The 15131-nt window shown below is 34.2% G+C and overlaps 2 protein-coding genes across 5 annotated transcripts; one reads left to right on the top strand and one right to left on the bottom strand.

The window, feature by feature from the left end:
- Positions 1-552: 552 nt before the first annotated feature.
- LOC130805392 (arogenate dehydratase 2-like) lies at positions 553-8309 on the top strand. 4 transcript variants are annotated; one of them, XM_057670188.1, is made up of 11 exons: positions 553-960; positions 1648-1740; positions 2717-2917; positions 3006-3086; positions 3979-4074; positions 4167-4244; positions 4618-4707; positions 4811-4854; positions 4935-5016; positions 5231-5305; positions 7820-8309. In XM_057670188.1, exons 1-10 carry the CDS (start codon positions 910-912, stop codon positions 5288-5290), a joined length of 876 nt encoding a protein of 291 aa, XP_057526171.1. In that variant the 5' UTR covers positions 553-909; the 3' UTR covers positions 5291-5305; positions 7820-8309. The 4 variants fall into 4 exon arrangements, with proteins under 4 accessions (XP_057526171.1, XP_057526161.1, XP_057526150.1 ...); XM_057670167.1 differs by lacking the exon at positions 7820-8309 and adding an exon at positions 7169-7689 and having other exon boundaries at positions 560-960; XM_057670174.1 differs by lacking the exon at positions 7820-8309 and adding an exon at positions 6186-7154 and having other exon boundaries at positions 560-960.
- Positions 8310-10658: 2349 nt separating this feature from the next.
- On the bottom strand, positions 10659-14872 carry LOC130805350 (uncharacterized). The gene is made up of 3 exons (XM_057670119.1): positions 14546-14872; positions 11157-13505; positions 10659-11074 (listed from the first exon to the last, which is right to left on the bottom strand). The coding sequence occupies exons 2-3, from the start codon at positions 13437-13439 to the stop codon at positions 10799-10801; spliced, it is 2559 nt and encodes an 852-aa protein (XP_057526102.1). The 5' UTR covers positions 13440-13505; positions 14546-14872; the 3' UTR covers positions 10659-10798.
- Between the last annotated feature and the right edge of the window lie 259 nt (positions 14873-15131).

The raw sequence follows: 15131 nt of genomic DNA, 5'->3' as shown, positions 1-15131 counted from the left end.
TTCCCAAAATAAGCGTCTCCATGCCAAAGTTGAGGTTAAGTATTTGTTTACTGTTAGTAACAGTGAACAAAATATCTGGTAAAAAAGTCAAAACTTTTGTTTGTTGTTATTAACAGCGAACAAAATGAAGATAATGTCATAGTTTTTATTTTTTAAAGGGACAAAAAATGAGTAATATTTATTTGCTGAGAACACGCATTATATTTTTTTGTCCCTTTAAAAACTAAGACATAGTCTTCCTTTTATTCGTTATTAGTAACAACGAACAAAGTCGTGTCAATTTTTTTTCTTTTATTCGCTGTTGGTAACAACAAACAAACTCTGATCTTAGGCTGGACAAAAAATACTTATTTTGAAAATTAAAATTTTTCAAAACTTTAAATTTTTGAAAATAAAAACTCATTTTTCTTCTATTTTTCAGGTTTAGTTTGGATTGGTTAATTTCAATTTTCAATGGCCCAAATAAAGTTCAAAAAGGAGAGCTGTATCCCCACCAACCTGGACCTACTTGGCGTAGTAGTTGGTGTTTGAGGCCGCAACGTACTTTCTTCATTCCAACATTTCTAAATTTTCTCGTAACTTCTCACCTGTCAGAATCTGACCTACCAAACCAATTTCAACCTTCACTTTTATAATTTTATTTTATATTTCAAGAATTTTACTCCATTTCTAAGAAATTTTGTTTCTCAGTCATTAATGTAGTAGTAATTAATTACTAATTAGTATGGATTACTTCATCTTATACTGCTTTTGGATCTTGGCTACACGTCACCCATGTCGGATTGAAGGAACAGCCACCAAGTTTCATTTTCTTTTTCTTCAATTTCACTTGTATTTTCAACCCTTTTTCCTATAAAGTCTGCATTTTTATTCATTCATTTTATTACAATTTAATTCAACAATACAAGTATGCCTCATCAATCTACAATGGATTTTTCTCAGCTTCGTGTTGCTTATCAGGTCTGTACTCCTCCTTACCCATTCTTATTTTAGTTTGAATGAATCCTGAAATTTATTTTTTTGCTTATGATGATGAATTGATGATGGTGATTTTGTTCATTTTCATGTTGTAATTTATATGAAAGTTTACTCCTTTTCAATACTCTCTTCCTACCCATGAGTTTGTGCCATGAACCCACAAAAGTTCTTACATTTTGTTGGGTTTTTGGGGGCAAACTTATGGGGCAGAGGAGTATATTTAGAATGGCTAGTTCTGTCAAAGGAGAAAATGCTCTAAAAATATGAAGTATTGGCAAGAACAAGAATGTTTTTTAATTGATATTGCATATTTTTACTCCACACATTGTTAGATTATATTCTGGGTCTCAACCATAAGCTTTAAGATTTTGGTTGAATTGGTTCCTTGTCATGGTATTAGAAGCTAGCATGGCAAGAGGTTACTGGTTCGAATTTGAACTACCCATCATGTAATGTGGAATATTTAGCGCTATATATGAGGAGGGCGTGTAAGAGTATATAACATATCCCGGCCTTAACCATAAGCTTTTGGTTGAATTTGTTCCTGACACACATACTGCATATTGCCAAATTGGTGTTTTAGAAGTTCACTATTAGCTTTAAACAATGGCATTTGTATATACATTCTAAACTAATCTTGTGAGTTGGGATTGGATTTTGGATTTCCAGGGGGTTCCTGGTGCTTATAGTCAACTTGCTGCTGAGAAGGCGTATCCAAATTGTGAAGCGGTCCCGTGTGAACAATTTGAGACTGTTTTTGAAGTACATTTCCAAACCTACTCGTTTAATTTGGTATATTAGGCCAACAGATGAATAGCTGATTGTTTCTGTTTATGTTTAATGGTTTTGGTATAAATTTTAAGCTATAATTGTGTATTTAACACCCTTCTATTTGCTTGTATGTTATGATTGGATTATAGCTACTCATTCTGTAAATCGTGCAAGATGAATGACAATTGAGTGATATTGATGGTAACGATGGGGATGATACTCGTACTTTTGTGTGACGAATGTCATGCTGGTTTATCTACTTGCATTGCTTTGTAGGCCTTATATATGTTTCTCAAGGACACTTAGTTTGAAGGTTTTGTAATGAATGACGGCAATCTGTTTCTGCATAGTGATTTAGAGTTAGAGGTATGATTTATGAGCCACCAAAAAGTGTATCCTAATCATGAAGCTGCTCCCTTATGAACAATTTGAGATGGGTTTTGAAGGAATCTCAAGCCTACTCTTTGAGGTTAATATGGCTTTTTGGGTCAAGTGAAAGAGTAGCTTATTTTCTCAATTTCTTTTTGTTGGCATTTTAAAGTATTTTATGAGTAATTCTAGGTCTCAGGTTCTTCATAAGTGCCGCTTCATCTGCCTAGATGTTATGATTGGTTTAGAAATAAGCTCGAGTTATATGTTAAGGTCCTCAATTATCTTGCGCAAAGCTAAACTGATCATGCTAGTATCGTTTCACCTGATGTGGGCCTATTTCCAGGAGTTCCATGTGATTGCTTGAGGAAAATTTTCAATCATACACTTATATAAATAGAGGTTGTCTTGTTTGCGGGGTCAATTAAATCTTAAAACTATCATCAAATTGTACTTTTCTCATACTAAAGTTGCTCTAGTCTCGCTCGACACTTTTAGTATTAGGGATAAAATGACACAAGAAACAAACATACGAGCACACAATCTATTAACATAGAAGTTTGTACCTTTACTCCTCTCATTGTTTTTCTTTTTATAGGCTGTAGAGAAGAGGCTTGTCGACCGAGCAGTTTTGCCTATTGAGAACTCTCTAGGAGGTAGCATTCATAGGAATTATGATCTTTTGTTGCGGCATAGGCTTCATATAGTCGGTGAAGTAAATGTTCGTATTCGACATTGCCTATTGGCTAATCATGGTGTGAAACTTGAAGACCTAAAACGAGTGTTAAGCCACCCACAGGTATTGAAATCTTATACTAGTCAACTAATCTTTATTTTTCTTTAATATGATTCTAGCAGTGTTTTGAATTTAAAATATGTATCTTTAGGCTCTTGCTCAATGTGAGAATAGATTAGCCAAGCTTGGATTAATTAGAGAAGCTGCTGATGACACTGCTGGTTCAGCTGAAGTAAGATTTCGTTTGAATTTGTTTCTCTTCTTTTACATCCTTTGCTCATAAGAAGGGGTGTTCAATGGGCCGGATAAGGGCCGGGCCGGACTTAAGTGAATATGGGCCGGGCTTTGAAAGCCTGACCTAGCCCAACTCAGCCCATTTTTTTACTAAAAATTATTTTAATCCCCATTTATCAACTTATAACAATTAAACTATCATTTATAATAATTAAGTCAAAAAACTATTAATAATACTCATTGACGTTATCATTTATAATATTTAAATTATATATTAATTATGCTTTTTACAAAGGCCTCTTTTTGACGTTGAGCCCTTTAATAGCCCGTTTCATTTTAATTATAGCAAAGCCTGTTTTAGGCCCGGCCCATTTTTGACCCGACCCTTACAAAGCCATTCTAAAAACGGGCCGGATAAGGACTCAATGGGGCCCGGCCCATTGAAGAACCCTACTCATAAGTAATTTCATATATGTACTACTTCATATTGGAGATGATTGTTTCACCTTCTCCATGATTATAGAGCTTTTAATATTGAATTTTTCTGATCTAAACATACATTTCAATTGTTCTATTTGGATATTTGAGTGCCATATAGTGCAAAAAAATAATAAAATGTATTTTTAAAGCCTCTACAACATGTTATTTGATGTTGAGTTCTTCAGAACTTTTGGCGTTCAAAAAGAAATGCAAAACCGAATCCTCAAAAATACGTAATGTTTTCGATTAAGTAATTGAGCTTCCATCTTTCTATTTTTCATTCTAATTGCCATATATTTTTGTTGAAAACTGATTAATACTGTGATTTTTGAACAATTCTTTGACCTTGTCATGATGCAAAAATTTGTTCCTTGTGATTCTAATGCTTTATCTAATTGATTTACCTGTAGTATATTGCAAACCACCAACTCAAAGATGTAGGTGCACTTGCAAGTGCCACAGCTGCAAAAATTTATGGACTACATGTACTAGCTGAAGACGTACAGGTGAATACTATAAAAATTTCGTATGGGATGAACCTTCATTAAAACTACTCGATCAAAGTCGGGACATTTGTAACATTCCTTTTCTTTTACAGGATAGTCCTTATAACATCACTCGATTCATGATGCTCGCTAGGAAGCCAATCGTTCCAATGAGTGGCAGGCCATTCAAGGTAATTCGGTTTGAAACAATAGAAAGTACATTGGAATTTTTTTAACTAATGTTGCTAGGGGTAAAAGTTCGGTTTGCGGTTTGGTTGTCGGATTTGAAACTTCCAATCCCAAACCAAACCATTTTATAAAAAGTCCAAACCATATTTCTCATTCGGTTAAGATTGATATGCTTTGTGGTTTTTATCCGAATAAGTTTCACCCCTCAATGTTGCTATGTTTTTGGGAGTTCATGCATTCGTAGCGCTATACAATGTCATGATTTGTTGTCTAATATGCGTAGAACAATTTTTGTGGTGGCATTTAGTGTTATATATCATCGTGCCAATATAGCGCTATGATACACTTACGCGCTTCGTGGTGGATTTTTTTCAGACAAGCATTGTTTTTACTCTTAATGAGGGTCCTGGTGAACTTTTTAAAGCACTTGCTGTTTTATCTTTGAGGCAAATCAACCTCACAAAGGTAGGTTTTACCATTATTACTATTTCTCTTCTCTTTCAATGTGTCATCCATTGAGTTAATTTGTTGTACTGATACAATTTTTTTGCATTATTCTTCTTATCAGATTGAAAGTCGCCCAAATCGAGATGTCAAGAACGGATCGTTGAAGTAAGATTAGTAGCTTTTGGATTATTTCCTCTTAAAAATATTTCTGGTTGTTCTATTTGAAATGTTTGAAATGTATGCAGGTGCTTCAACTACTTTTTCTATTTGGATTTTGAAGCATCAATGGCGGATGAAGCTGCACAGAATGCCGTTAAAAATCTAGAGGTAATTCTCTTGGGGATAACGGAGAAAATTGTGCTTTACTACTCGAACCGATTACAAGAAACTACATTTGCAAAACGAAAATTTGATAAAGCATGGTTTTTCGCAAAATTGTGGCGATGTTTTTTTTTTATTTTTTTATTTTTATATACGTAAATTTCTTTATCATTTAAATGTTTGTGGTTTCATTTGAACAATTGCTATTTTATCTCCACAGGAGTTTGCTTCATCATTGAGGGTTCTGGGTAGTTATCCATCAGATGTTAGCATGACATGATGGAGATCGCAACTGGTAATAATATATCTGTCATGATGTTTACAAACTTGCCATAATTTGGACTACTCGATTCCTGGTGTTTATTGATTAATCATTGCATATGTTGAAAGTTATTTCAATTTATTTCACTTATGACTCTTCAATTTACCTTGTATACCCGTGTCTGACACGCCCGAGAATTAGGGAAGTTTGGAAGTTTAGAACCCGAAAATTGCAAGCCAACGCTTCAATTGTCTCCAAAAACATATTTTACAAGAAGTTGCAAGTAAATATGGTAGGAGAGGATAACATCAAGTGATATGTGCTTAAGAATGGGCATGAGGTAGAAATTTTGACAAGAACTAGTGAAACATGTAAACCTGAAATGCCTATGCAAGTGTTTGGATGTGACATTCTAGTATAATCAGTCTTCAAAATCAGGAATGTATGTAGTAAATGTTGTGTTTCAGCATCCATGTCTAATTTTTAGGACTCCGTTCAAAGTTTTTGGCTTTGACATCTCTAGCGTTTGGGTATGTACCAATATTCGATTCTCATACCCGTGTCTGAGTTACATGGATCTTCAGAAGACATGTTGAAATGAAGCAAACTTAAGAAAGCGAAGTAATTCCTGGTGTCTTACGAATCTTGTCTGAATAACTAGTCATGTAAGCCGTAAGGTTTTGATCATATCTCAATTGACCCAACTTTTCTATCACAAATAACTTTATTGGATAACTTTTATTTTATGACTTATCGGATGAGTGCAAAAGCTATTCCCTCCGCCATACATACACTTAAGATTGTCAATGTGTACTTAAACAATCTCTAGGAACGATTTTGAAATCTTAAAATCCTGTCAATGAAAGCTCTACCAAAAAGCTGACCTCACTATGGATATTGGCGCACAACCTAGGGGCAAAGGAAGAGGTAGAGAGGTGGTGCACATGGCTGGTTGGCACCCAACCTAGACTTGGAGGTAGTACAAAGTTTGAGGATGATGATGGTTCAGTTGCTTTGGTCTACCTAGCCCCTCGCACACTTGATCAATAGGAATATTTCTTAAAAAGACTAGTTTCTTCATGTCTTGTTGGTTATATGTTTTCAATTTATCATTTTCTAGAAGAGTTTAGCTCTTGATGCTTGCACATATAAAAGCTGTTTGTGTAACAAAATTTTAGAAGCTTACCAAAACGTCAATAAACTTTCAAGGCAAAGTTCTATACTTGCACGGGCCTATTACGACTACTCACCTTGATGACTTGCTTATAGGCTGAAGCTTTTTATTGGCGACAAATAATCACAAACTCCAATGGATAAAAGATGGTGTGGAAGTCATACTCACTTCGGCACACACCCTCTTTAACTTGCTCAATGCTCTTACCTTTGTAGTTGGCAATAACTATTTGGGCTTCACTCACCTATGGAACAATTGATTTTCTCTTGAAACATTGGTTTCACTAGAGGTTTTCAAATAAACCTGATGACTTGATATTTACCCGATCTTGTAACCGAATCTGACTTGACTCGACTTCAAAATGATTTAAATTCATATGAAAATCAATGTCGAGACAAGACCTAATTTCGAACCGACACGAAACACTTGATTCGTAATTGACTTGATAATCCGAATGAATACCTCTAGCTTTCACTCACCAATGAACAAAGAAAGGCTTTTGAGCTAATGTTCTTCTTAATTGCTTCTCAAAAATTTGATTTAGCTACAACCTATGTGGTACATGTAGCTTTAGCAATATATATTCCCACCCACAATTGAAGACTCGAAGAAAAGATAAAATCCTAATTTATGTAGAAAATTAGATACTAGTGTACATTGGATTAAATAACAACTCCACGCAAATTAAAGTACTAAACTAAATCAAATTTTTGTGTAACAAGGCTCTTGCAAACTGCTTGCCAAGTCCTACTCTCTGGGACTCCTTGCAGGCTGCCTAGAACATGCGCCATTCGCCAAAGCCGCTGGTTAGCCTGGACGATCCTTCTGGGCTGCAGCCCAATGCTGCTAAGGATGGGTTTGTTGGTTTGGCGCTAGGTTGCAGACGATGGTGCTACTGCTGGGCTATGAGCACGTGGTGCTGTCTGTCAGGCCATATGACGTGCTGTCTGCAAACTTGTTGGGTCCTGTCGGCACATTGCTCATGCTGTCGGATGTACTATCAAATGATTCTACCAAGCCCAAATAATTAATACAATTACACTCGACTCCATATTTGTCCCATCTATATTTAGACGTAACATCAACCAAGTCCATAAATATGAAGACTGAAAATGTTTTTGATTGCTTAGATCATGTAAGGTGAAATAGGTGTTTTTTGTATCTTACAAATTTATTTTCAAGATTGAAATATTCTTCCTTTGAGCCTTATAAATTCATAATTATGTATTAAATCTAGCATTTCCTTTTATTTTTATTTTTTTTTTTAATATTTTGCTAAATATTTTGTGTTTGTTTCCAAAAATTTTAATTTATTACTAAATATGTTTTTCTTGTTCCGTTGTTTAGTGCTTCTTGTCTTATTGTGTTGCTAGGTTGAAATTGGAAGCTTTGGCCTGCTAACATGCTATGCTTCGGTGCAATCGACGCTATTTTCGCATTTTCTCTTCTTTAGTGTCAATATTATTTTGTAAGCCTTGTTTGGATGAAGATGATTTTAGAAAAAAAAAAAAAAAAAGAGATATTATTATTATTTATTTTTTTTTTGAGTAGGTTACATTTTTTTTTTCATTGCTTGTATTCCAATGAAAGATATTACAAAGTGAAGTAGTCCATAGTTTTCCTACTTGCTGCTGAATCTTCGCCATTTATCAAGACAAATTATTACACTATATTTGAATAATAAATTAAAAGAGAAAAAAAAGAAGGAAAAGAAAAGGACGGAAGGGGAGGGATAAAAAGGAGAAAGCATCTTATTTGTTTAGAAATATAGAGAAGGAAAAATAAAGGAAATTAAGTGTTTTTCCTTTAAATCTTTCTATTTTAGTAGAGATTTTATCATTAACAAAAATTGTCTATATTTTCCCTTCAATTCACTTCTCTGTAAATTTCTCTCTTTTTTTGTTATCCAAATAAGAGATTATTCATCATTCTAAATCTCTTCCTTTTATTAATTACAAAGAAATTACTGTCTTGTCACAAAAGGACAATAATAAACTACATTAATAGGACATGAAGCTTGACTTCTTATAAAATATCCTTTTCATTTCTTTGAATTTGTCGTTTCTCTCCACATTATACTTGCTTGAAGCTGAATCATTGTTCTATGAGTATTTAAATCCAAGAGGAGAATTTAAATCCTCTTAAAGTCTCATAAAGCTTTTGAAATTGAAGTTTTAAGATAGGAATAATTAAGATGAAAAGGTTGTCACTTTAACCAATTCAATAAAATAGAATAAAATAATTAAAAACTACTAAATAAATAAAACAAATAAAATATGGATTGAAGATAATAATAAAAAGCATATGATGAGGAATATCACTTGCATAATCATGAAAATATGAATCAATCATGGCAAACTAACTATATCATTGTCATAAATAGATCACTTGAGCACATAAAATTGCTCCAAATTCAAGCACTAGTTAACTTAAGCGTTTAATGTTATCTTCTTTATAATAATTGTGATTTTTCTATATTGAATTTTATGTAATTAAAATTGTTATGTATTTGATCGATTTTTACTCTAATATAAATTTCGTACGATATTTTTATCAATAAATTATTAGGTTTTTTTTTTAAATTAAAAAGGTTGTAATATTAGCACACTTATCACCTCACAAAACTTATGATATTAATGATTGGTTGGATAATCATTAAGAGTGTGTTTAGATGGAAGGAAATTGAGAAAAAAGAAATGGAGGAATTTGGAGGGATGAGAAATCCCTTATTTAGATAACAAAATAAGAGGGAAGAAATTTGAAATGTTTGAATGGATGATTTTTTTGTTAAAGTATCAATCTTTCAAAACTTGAAAAGATTTGAAAGGAAACTCTTAATTTCCATAGCAGTTCTTCTGTGCAACAGCCTCATGTATGAAACCACCACTACTAGCCCAGCCTAATAAGTTTTTTAAGTCACTCAAAACCAAATTTTAAATTGCCCATTCCAAAATGTAAAAACCCTATTTCAATACTTAAATTGCCAATTCAGCATTAACCTCAACAAAGGCCCAACCTGTAATATTTTTTTAATTTTTTTTATATAATTATTTTTTCAATTCAAATTTGAGACATAAAAGGCCAAATTTAAGATAATGTTGGTATTGGTCTTTGAAGCCTTTAATTTGGTCTTTTAAGTCTTAAAATTGAAATTTTAAATAAAATTATAATACCTAATTTAAGAATTAGAGCCAAATCGATTTAAATTTTGAAATTGTTTGTTAAGTCTTAGATTTGGTCTTTTAGGTATTGAATTTGATCTTTTAAGTTTTAAAATTGGTGTAAAATTATTTAAAAAAATTGGGTTGTGAACTATTTGGGCCATTTGTGGGTGGTTGCACCCATGCAACCGTTACATAAAAGTTCTTAGTATTTTCCTTTATTTTCTTTCCCTTCCCTCATAAACAAACAAGAATTTCTTTTCTTCCATTTCTCTTGCTTTCCTTTCCCTTCTGTTTCTTCCCTTTCTTTCCTTTTCTTTCTTTACTGTACAAAATTTTTATCCAAACATTGTGTAAGACTTTACAGAACCCACAAATGTATGGTTTTGATCAAGTTACAAAGACTTCAACTTAATGATTTATAACACACTCTTAGTAAATTCTAGATGCCAAATTATCAATCAATTCATACTCATTTTACACTAACTTAACATCATTAATGATCCATTCACTACCCTCGCATGACAACTACTCATTAGACATAGAAAACAACTTAAAAAGATCCATTTTATAAGATGGGAGGTTTTTTTGCGATAGTTGGTATGTTGGAGTGGTTTGAGGTGGTGAATATAGTTGAAGATTGACATGCATTATTGCTTGAGCTTCTATATGAAAAATTAGGATGATTGTCTTTTACATTTCTTGGTTTATGTTTCATCCTTTATGTGTCTTCCCTTGTCATGTGGCTACATATCTTGTCATTTTTGTCTTGTATTTGTTTACTTTTGTAGGTATTCACAAGCTGAGGATTTTATTGGTTGCAACCTCCTTTCAAGAGTATGATCTCTATGAGCAGGATGCACTAAATAATAATGGCGATCGTGATGATGATGAGGCTATTGTTAGGAAGTTTGGAAGGTCATCCAAATTTAAGAGGTTATACTCATTTGTTGGTTCAAACTTCAACCATGCATGGACTTTATCCCTAATATTGAATGAAATGTTATGTCATTCATTCAACAATGGAATCTTGTTATGACAATTAATATACTATCTGCATACGTGTAACCTTTATTAATGATATACTGAAGGGCCTATCAACATATAATACTTGATTACAAAGCTGGGAATACAACCCTTTATAAGTAAAGGATTTGTCTGTAAGTCTACTTCCATTACTACTAGCATGACTTATACTCTCCCAACTGGGGATAAGGGTGGAAATGGGGGGTGCTTTTCAGGGCCTTCTTTCTTTGAAGTCTTGGATCCCTTTTTTTTACAAAACTCATGTTTAGTATCAAGCTGGTCGGTTCCATTTGTCGAATGACACTGTGTTCGACTGCTGATAAGTGCTACAGAAATTGAAAACGCTTGCAAAGATGAAATTTTGGCATCAAATTCCACAGAGAACAGCCCATCTCGAAGAGGAATCAAACTAAAGAACGGTCTGCCTCCCTTCGGTTCGCCCTGAACAATTCCAAAGAAACCGATCAATTGTCTGAGAAAAAAGATGTAGTATGCTGTATAACAGCAGAACAATAAATCTAACCTGATCATAAAGATCACATTGAACTTGTAGGTACTTCTGTTGTTGCCGTTTATCTGTTAGAATCCTTAATTTACAGCCAACATCCCACCCTCCACAGTCGCATAATCCGCCTGATCTCCAACGATTAATCAAAGACGAAGGTACACTACCTTCATGAGGCAAGCTATGGTCACCTCCTGGTAGTATCACAACTGTTTGACCCAATTTTTCAAGTTCCAAGTTTGAAAACCACTCATCGAGATTATACTTGTTATAAAAGTTGCTGCATTTCATAGTACTTTTAGGTATGCTTACGACTATGGCAGCCAACTCTCTGCCGGTCTTTATATCTGAAGTTGCAGCTTCTGGCTTGCTTTTGTCTACATTATACAAGATACACTCTCTTACCAGTTGTGTTTCATCGGGTTTTTCCTTGCACCAGCTTGGAAAACACGGTTCTGAAACTTTCATTTGACCAACAACATTGTACCCGAATCCACAAGGTTTTACTTTCTGACTTTTCCAGCCAACATTCCGCTTTCTGATTCTATGAACAGAGTAGAATGTGTATAACCAGCTCATATCATCCTTTGCAAGTGTGCTTATAGTTTTTACTGTCGAAGCAAAAATCTCATCTGTTTCTTCAACAACGAACTTGAATAAAAGTAACCCATTCTTAATTGTAAGATTCAAAAGTGCTTTGATGGTTGATGCCTCGGGTTTTTCGTTCTCAGGCAAGTCTATAGAAATTGGTGGTGGCTTCATTCTTGAGTGTTCATTCAAATGGTTTGCAATCTTGGATTTTAATAGTGGGTCTAGTAATCTTCTTAAAGGGGTAGATTTTGCTCTGCCATTCATGGTTCCCCTCTGGTCATTATGAGAATGGCTATTGGTGGCACAATCCGATGTAGCAGGACCAGACACAGCAGTCACATAAGTAGAACTCAGGGGAGGTTGAGCTGAACTCTCCCTAAAACTAAGACTTCTCGTCATCTTACCTAGGCCAAAGGTAAACCCACGATGTCTCGACCTATCCCCAGAAATATCAGCTGAAGAGCTTTGAGTATTCTCATTTGGGTCACTATTTTTTGCTACTTCTGCGTGTTTTTCGATTGAATGTATGGGCATCTGTGATGGGTTTACTGGAACCTCAAGCCCCTGTGATTTGATTAAAGTATCAAGCTTCAAATCCAAGTCCAATTCTGTCTCGGTTTCAATCGCAGAATTCAAGGGACAAGAATGTGGAATTTCGGAAAAGGACTCATCTGGCTGGATCTCATCAACAGAGAATATATCAGAGAAGCTACCCCAGTTATCCTCGGCTGACTTCCCATCAAGCGATGCTCTATGAGGAACCTCTGAGGTTCCAGAACCCGAGAAATCTTTGGGCAAAAGAAGAACAATGCTCTCCTGCTTACCAGAGCCATACTGATGAGGAGGCTCTAGTCCAACTTCTTTGATAGTTCGAGCACATTTTAGGGCATCCGATTCCTGATTGCTAAGGTTTTTGCTCACTGGTTGTACGAACTCATGATCAGAATTACTCATATGTGATGATGATTTCCCTTTCAGTAAACCACTATTTTGACCCAATAACCTTTCCTTGCATTTGGAATACTTAGAATTTACAGCATCTCTTTTTCGAGAAGTATCTTTTTTGCACGCTTCCTTCTGATTGATGAAATTATTTAACGAAGATTGGTCTGTGCAGTTAAGTGACTTTTGACTAAGAGGTTTAACTACAGGGGAAAAATCAACTGTACGGACCTGTTTACTATCAGAGATACTGGAATGGTTCTTCGAACGAATATCTGTTTCAGATGAAGAGCAACTACCAGCGACAGATCTAACGACTCTATCATCCACTTGAAGCTTATCACGTTTATGGGTCCATTGCTCAAGACGCCCCCAATCAAGAACACCAAAGTTCAACACATTATTATCTTGGAGCTTTTCCCCTCTTTGAAGATAACCCGGCACCTTAGACATGTACTTGATAAGCTCATCCTCCTTGCTCGAACCCATCCATAACTTAGGCTGTTGTTGATTACCTGAAGACTTTGTCTGTACAACGAAAACATTATTTGCATTCTTCACAAACTCAAAAGGAAGATTGGAATGTGGAGGGCAGATGGAATTCTCTGTTTTAACAGCCTTATCTTTAAACTTCAAACCTTGACTAGATCGAGGCGATAATGGCTTCTGATCTGATGCAAATCTTGATATTTGGTGCTGTCTAGATGATCTTCTCCTCTCCAAGCCATGGCCATTATGAGCAGCTGATGTTGATGCCCGGGAAGGCATGCTTTCAGCTTATTAAAACAATGTACTAGCTCAGTAGCTACAAGGCGCTCTTGGGTATACCATAACCTGGAAATTATTAGTTCACACTGAAAATCATCAGAAATATGCACTCACTCTCCCAGAACTCTTAATTTATTATACAATTCCATGTCTTTTATACAAAATAATTCTAGAAAAGAGAAAAACATAGAAAAACCACAGTTTTGCGTCTGTCGTCCTAGTGTAACATAATTCATTGGCTAATTCGCTTTTTGAATTAGCGATTCACTTAAATTCGCCAAAGAATAGCACAAAATCAACCATAATTTGCTTTTTTCAATTTGCAATTCGCAAAGAAATTTACGAATCATGTGACACTAGTCTGTCCCAAATCAAAATCTTATCTAGTCATGCCGTGGTACAAGATAAGAGAACAAGGAATTTATGCTTGGTAACTAGCAAGAATAATGTCATAAGACTCATTGAATTCACACATATGACAATTGAAATTATTGGTACATATAACTCACCCTAACCTTTTGAATTAAAGCTCTCACATTAGGGTTAATGTTGTTGCGAGTTGTGAGTCATAGTTAAATTTTAGACTATTTTTAGCGAATTACAAATTCAAAAAATAAATTAATATGCTCGAAGCCAGTGTCACATGATTCGTTGATTTTTTCGCGAATTGCAAAATGAAAAAAAGCGAATTATGGATGATTTCAGCTATTTTTAGACAATTTTAAGTGAATTGTAAATAAAAAAGGTGAATTATTTAACAAATTATGTTACACCCATAAAAAAAACCGTGCATAAATCTGTATCTGACAGTCATATAACACATAATTGGCGTTACAGAAAACTGATAAAAGCACAATTGCACATCACTGTTACAAAACAAACAAAATATACTGATTATTGCCAAAATGGAACTAATAAACAAATGAAAATCGCAATATAATTACCTGAACCAATAAAAATGCAAGAAAAACAACAATATTTCAGAGCATAGGTGCGAAGAAACAAAGATCTTACAAGAGAACACCCAAAAAAACAGGGAAAATGACAGAAATGACGATAATTTGATCACAAATTTCCAAAATTATGAACAAAACTATAAAACTCACCATTATAAATAAAATTCTTCTGTTTTGTTCTGTGAAATGCTGAATAAAATCTAGTTCATAGTCGTGTAAAGAAATCTGGGAAAACTTATGAAATTGAATGAAGAAGTGAAGTGATGTAGTCGTATTTGTACTTAAATTGAAAGCAAAGTAAGGTATCCAATTACTTCTCTATTCCTCCTGCATTTCACCAAAATCCTACGGAAATTCACCAAATTTTGATGCTTTTCAATAAATTTAATTAAAAATAGAAATAAATAAGAGATGAGAGAGAATGATTATGTGAGCGTTTCGTTTCATTGATAGAGAGAGAGTGCTTGTTTGGATTTCCATGAAGAAATTTGTGTCAATCTAACGGTAGAAAACAAACGGCGGTCATACCAGGAGCAGGATGTGGACTGTGGGACCTATCTTAATAATACAAGTATTTTATACTCTGCGTATTTTTTTCACTCTAGTCCATTTTAATAAATTTATTTTAATTCATTTTTAATAAAAGTTTTGCCACTTTTTATTTTAAGGAAATGATATAAAGCTGTATATAAAAAAGAATTTTGTATTTAATTTATATAATTTAATATTATTTTTG

Source organism: Amaranthus tricolor, chromosome 1, assembly GCF_026212465.1.
Source record: "Amaranthus tricolor cultivar Red isolate AtriRed21 chromosome 1, ASM2621246v1, whole genome shotgun sequence".
NCBI classification, from domain to species: Eukaryota; Viridiplantae; Streptophyta; class Magnoliopsida; order Caryophyllales; family Amaranthaceae; genus Amaranthus; species Amaranthus tricolor.
This window is presented reverse-complemented; position numbering and strand designations above follow the sequence as displayed.

Excerpts from the sequence above, each read along its gene's own strand:
- LOC130805392 (XM_057670188.1), top strand. The coding sequence starts at position 910 with ATGCCTCATCAATCTACAATGGATTTTTCTCAGCTTCGTGTTGCTTAT. Across the intron at positions 3,087-3,978 it reads ACACTGCTGGTTCAGCTGAA|TATATTGCAAACCACCAACT; the intron begins GTAAGATTTCGT and ends ATTTACCTGTAG. Across the intron at positions 5,017-5,230 it reads ATGCCGTTAAAAATCTAGAG|GAGTTTGCTTCATCATTGAG; the intron begins GTAATTCTCTTG and ends TTATCTCCACAG.
- LOC130805350 (XM_057670119.1), bottom strand. The coding sequence starts at position 13,439 with ATGCCTTCCCGGGCATCAACATCAGCTGCTCATAATGGCCATGGCTTG. Across the intron at positions 11,075-11,156 it reads AATGTGATCTTTATGATCAG|GGCGAACCGAAGGGAGGCAG; the intron begins GTTAGATTTATT and ends GGAATTGTTCAG.